The 6,000-nt window shown below is 37.0% G+C and overlaps 1 protein-coding gene across 1 annotated transcript in view; it reads right to left on the bottom strand.

The window, feature by feature from the left end:
• Positions 1-4,319: 4,319 nt before the first annotated feature.
• Positions 4,320-6,000, bottom strand: part of Gnat3 (G protein subunit alpha transducin 3) — a 36,488-nt gene continuing 34,807 nt past the window's right edge. The window contains exon 8 of the mRNA XM_075955984.1: positions 4,320-4,510. Within this exon, the coding sequence (XP_075812099.1) occupies positions 4,320-4,510 (191 nt within the window). The remainder of the gene's footprint in view (positions 4,511-6,000) is intronic.

Below are 6,000 nucleotides of genomic sequence, written 5' to 3'. Positions count from 1 at the left end.
GGAAGCTCACGGACGTTCTTCTCAGGCTGTGGTCTCAGATAATGAACCACCACATAATCAAGCTGTGTCCTACAGCCTTCATAGAACCTTTTATATCTACACAGAGAAGAATTATTGAAAACAAGTATTTGTATCTACTGTGGTAAATTATTTATGGGTATTTTGATGAGTAAAGTATCCACATTTTATGTCAAGTTGTGGAAATGCCATGTCATGGCTGTCGGTATCAGCTCATACATAGTATTACATATGAAAAGAGATATCAAGGGATGGCCTGTGTACCTGTATACTCTGTGGATTGACAGAATTGCTCTCTTTGCTTAACTCTGTGAGGAACACAATTGTTTCTTTGCTGGTGAATTATCTTATATTCCTTGCATAAAAATATCCACTTGCACATTCATATAATTAGGTGGAAACAAATTTATATTTTTAAAATTTATTTGTTTAGTTTCTTTGTGTGTGGGGGGGAGGTACCACTGAGTGTCTGTGCACTCCTCCTGAGAATTAGCCCTTTCTTTATCCTGTGATGGTTCAGGGGTCAAACTCAGGTTGTCAGGCTTGGGGACATGTGCCTTTATTCGGGAACTATCTCATGAACCCAATTTGCAAATTTTTAAGTTTGTAAATAAAATTGTAGCGGGTGTCATCATCTCTGGATGGGATGCTCTATATGGCAAACCTATGCTGAGCTCTGTTACAGTCATCTAGGGTTTTTTCTCCAGTCTGAGATTTTAACAGGTTAAAATAAAAATATTCTCCATTGGCCATAAAAGAAAATCTTTAATATTTGAATCTTTCTTTGCCATAACAGAAAACTTAGTGTTATGCATTGAAACAAAATACAACGATTTTCAATCACATATGTATGCTTGGTTTTATGACAATTTGGCTATTTTAGAAAACATGTCTTTCAAGTAAAGTAGTGGTTTTGACTACGAGTCTTATGCATTATTCCTTATCTGAAAGGTTCAGAGTAATTGGAGAGCCATGCCTGTCCCCATGATATAAATTAGGGTGCTTTCTTTTTTTCATGTGACTCTTTCCTTCCTCACCGGTGTGGAAAATGTGGTTGGAAGGAAAACGTGTGTCATTCCACATGCAAATGGGTCAGAAAGGATGGCAGAGGGGAAGGTTTCCTCTGATGTGGTGGAGTGATGGTTGGGAAAAACACTGCAATAAACAGAGTAATAGAACGTCTGCCATTAGCAGTGGCATTGTACTGTGATTTACAGTTTTCTGATAGAACACCCATTAATGAGCAGCCAGTTGGTTACAACTCGCAACATAGATGCTGTGAACCATCAGATTGTTTTCTTGTGCTCAACATTGTGTTAGGGTGTGTTTGCACAATGTTAGTTAACCAGCATCTGAAATATTTACAGAATAAAGAGGACATATTAAAAATTAATCACCACTCAGATTTAAACAAAAGTCACTAAATGTATAATAAGACCATGCAAGGAATATACATCTGCATACTTCTACAGTTAGAGATGCTTCCATGGCCTGTGACGTATAGACGTACGCTGTTTTCTGTGTCCATCAGGAGACAAGCACACACTGCTGCCACAGCAGGACAGTATGAACTGAGATTCTTCATTTGCCTCTGATAGATGTTTCATCAATGTGGTCGTTAATCTAAACTACAGCTTCAACACTTGGTTTGGAAACCTAATGTAAGTGTGCCCCCATGTGGCTGCAGAATTGCTTGTAAAAAATGTTTTCAGAAAAGGATTCACTGACGCAGGATGGGTTTTTTAGAGAATGATCACTCCAATAAAAATAGAATTAGTCTACGTGACAGAGCTCATAACTTCTGCCATAATTCTTACAAATATTTTATGTTCCTCACTCACACATTTTAGCCCGTGTTTCTCTGACTCTGAAATGATAAAGCCACACACACGCACACACAAAAAATGTTTTTATTTTTTCTTGTGTTTATATTGCTTCCTGTTGTCAAGCTGAAATAATGCTCAGCTACTGTTTCAAGGCACATTCTGTTCTTACATGGAGTGATGGACCAGGAAATACCGTTTGTACTAGAGCATGTTCAGGGTGTAACAATCTTGGTTGCCCATTTATGAGATGTATGAAGACTGCTTTATCCACTTTGCTTGCATCAGTAAGGCAGATGCCATTTATGACGCATAAATATTTTTTGTTCTACAGAATTTGGAATTCCCCTTTCAGGAAGCATCTTGTCTCATAGTCACCAACTCTCACAATATTTTGGTATGAAGGTATCATTGTCCATTTAGCAATCCCCTTATTGCTCTATTCTTATCTGCTGACTGGCCAGCTCGTGCACAGTCTAAGGATGCTTCTGTGAGATGCTGTTGGTTACTGACTGTCCAATCAGGAGCCTGAGTGTACAATCAGACTGGTGTCATGATTTCAGTCAATTTAGTTCTTTGTGGGAATTTCTCAGGCATTGGTCATTCTTCCTACAATTTCTTATCATAACTTTTCTTAACCCCATCTGTAAAAGTAGATTTGATTTTAAAGATCACAACAATGAAAACATGAACATTTGCTTTGCTCCCTACTAAAAATCCTGCTTCTTAATTGAAGTTAATACCTAGTACTGTTTTCTATGTTGTGCAAGATTCTTTTTATGTTCAATTGTAGGAAAGAGTCAATAATCGCTTTGTCTACCCAACTCTTTTCTAGACCCCAGACTTGCTGGGAATAATTGTACATGCTTATAATAGCACCAATAGAAGAGATGGAGTCAGAGGATCAGGAGTAGGTAATGGTAAACTCAAGACTTTTGTGGGATACATGAGTTCAAAAATAATTATGTACTTTGTAAAGACAAATTGAACTATTTTGACTTCTTCATTAGAAAGTGAAAACTAGAGTTAATTAATTCAAAGTAATATCAAAGTAATAATAATATTATTATTTCAAACAATACACTTTTTCTCTTTCTGGGACAATTCTCTGAGAAAAATAGATTAGGGTAGGAGAAACAAAAGCAGCAGAAAAAAAACTAAAATATTTGATTTCTGAACTTAGAATATTATGACACTGCCTGTCTCCATCAAAATGCTGGATGGTTGTCAGAGAATTGCTGATTCTCGTCCACAAAGCTTTATCAGTTAGCCGAACTAATCAACTCTTCATGCTTCTCTTGTTCTTGATATCTTATAGTCTGTAATAATGTATAGGCTCTACATAATTTAACATTAAAACTGATTACACTTTGAGTGATTTTTTTAACTCTTTTGTGGTTTTTAATGGGGAGTGATCAGGCAGAGATAACCCAGTGAGAATTGTTCCCCGGCTTTAGATGGTTCTATGTGCTTACACTGAAAATGTGTTTGTTCTGTGGCAGTGTGATAGCTCTCAGAGACCAAGATGCCAAGGTCGCCCTGAGCTATAGATTGGCAAATGATTTATTTTTTGTTCTTTGCATCACTCTTTTCTTGTTAAAAAAAATCCAATTAATCTGTCATGAATGATTATAAATTTGATGCACTAGTCTGAAAGTCTGTTTATATATTCATTTCCACAAATGCCAAAGGATAAATGACATCAAAAGGTGCTTCAAGATTAAAAGAGCTGACACCTTTATTTTTGTGTACAATGCTTCAACTTGTATGGCACCAATTTAAAGAGTTAAGACAGACCGCTAAGGTCCAACAGAGAAGTTCAGTAGCTATTATTTAAAACTCTCCCGTTTGCCGCTATTTCTCAAATCCACAAGACAGAAAACTTTCTATTAAGTGAACCACTTTCTCTTGAAGTCTTGAATAGTCACCCCAAAGCCCAGGTTATCACTTGCAATAACATCCCACGCAACTTAGAAATATTGTATATGTTTATTTTACATATGCAATTTCACATCAACAAAAGCATGTACTGTGTATGCTTCGTGGCAATGAAGGGCAGGTCACGAAAACATACCTTGTATCATTTTTGTACAGTTCCTGTAGTACAGACATGACATTGAATAGCAAAACCTAGCTGGGGGATGTAATTTATTCTTTTATTAAAAATTGGTCAATTGTAGCTCATCTCCAGGAAAGTTTAGTAACATGAGTATATATTGTGATAGTTACCAAGATACATCAAATTCTATATAGAGAATGTCAGAAACTCTACCTCCCCATGCCCCTAGGAAATAAAACTTTATCCAGATACAGGTGATAATACAGCAGTAACATTTTTGTGTGAAAGTTTTATTTTATAATTCGAGTTACATTTCTAGATAAGTTAGTATCCACCTAAACTAATCACACAGCCCCTTGAGCACCTTGAATGTCTTTGAACAGACTACAACCATCACAAATATAAGGTAAAGTGGTGTCTCAGAAGAGCCCACAGTCTTTGAGATTCTCTTTTATTATTATGTCTGTCACCGCATCAAACACGAATTTGACGTTTTGGGTATCAGTAGCACAGGTCATATGAGAGTAGATTTCCTTATCTTCCTTTTTTAAATTCAGGTCTAGAAACTGGTTCTTGATGTAGTTCCCTGCATCTTCGAATGTATTTGGTCCTTAGTGAGCAAAGAGATGAAAGCAGTAAATATGAATCACATCTTACAAGTCATAGAGCCATAAAGAGCACCATCAAGTTCTAGGAAGTGTGCTATGTGATGTATGGAATCTTAAGAACACCACCTCTCGACTCCAAAGTCAAGGTGTCAATGGTCAGATACTAGAGATTTGTATTACACATTACACATTACACACACACACACACACACACAAACACACACACGTGCATTGTATTCTATAATTCTATATCTGCTCTGCTGGGATTTCTGAGAGTTGTATGTCAATTCATTTGGGTGCATATGTAAGAACCTTGAAAAAGAGGAGGATATAAATCTGGGGGTCAGGAAAATGATAGATATTGGATGGTCTAGAGGGAGGAAGGGGGAGAAATGATGCAATGATAATTTAAATTTTAAAAAACTTAAAAACTGACATCCCAAGGTGAGTGACACAGATAACTGTCTCTCTCTCATACACATACAAACACTGCATCTTGTGATCCTGTGGTTATGCATAAGGTTTAATACAAGCTAATAGAGAGACTAAGTGAGACCGTGGGAGACTAGTTTGCAGAAACAGGTAGTATTGAGCAAGGTCTTAAGAGAAAGTTGAGAAGAAAAAAAGGATGAAGCAAAGCCAAAATGTGCAATGCATCATGGTCTGTAGTATCCCCAGCCCCAGTTTTTCTGGATGGAGGTGTGAAATAGGTTGACATTTTGAAGATCTATTCACATGGAAATGAGTGAAATTTTGTAGAGGCAGTGTACGAATCAAATAGAATGAGAGGTAAGGAAACTCATTGTCTTGGCTGCCAGAGGAGCTGAGCTGTGGCGTGGAATGGTATAGGGAGTGACTCTTGACACCATGCACGAAGAAAGTTAAGCCTGAGAAACTCTACTAGAATAGCAGCCAGCTCAGATGGAAAAGGACAGTAGAAAACAGTAAAACTGGTAAATAACTCTTTCAATAGATTAGCTTCGCACCAGAAGAGATGTGTTGAAGACATGGCAGAAAGGACCCGAAAGTCTTTCTAATGGATAATTTTTTTTGCTTTCCAACTTTCTAGTTGCTCAAAGCAAACTTCTAGGATGAAAATAAAGTCTTCAAACTATAGAACACCACTATGCTGGGAAGTTGACTTAGGAGAAGAGGTCTTGCCTAGCATGCACAGGCCATGAGTTCAACACCCCGTTCTAGTAAAGAAATGAACAAATAAAGAAACAAATAAATTAAAACACAATAAGATAAAAATAAACAGAATGAAGATAAAAAAAACTTGGAAAGTAAATCCTGACAGGAATACAAAATCACTGTAATCATTGCTAGTGAGAATGCAAAAGGTTGCTTCCAATCTCTGGGGAAGATGAGACACTGAGTCATCCCAGCAGTTTGAGATTCTGATAAAATGTGAAACTATAATAATATTAGAAACATCTGTAGTTTCTAGATTTTGGAAGGATAGGGAGGGCGTATATAGGTGAAGCCTAAG

This window comes from Microtus pennsylvanicus, chromosome 22, assembly GCF_037038515.1.
Source record: "Microtus pennsylvanicus isolate mMicPen1 chromosome 22, mMicPen1.hap1, whole genome shotgun sequence".
Classification (NCBI taxonomy): domain Eukaryota; kingdom Metazoa; phylum Chordata; class Mammalia; order Rodentia; family Cricetidae; genus Microtus; species Microtus pennsylvanicus.
The sequence above is the reverse complement of the archived record's forward strand: the minus strand, read 5'-3'. Positions and strand labels throughout refer to the sequence as shown.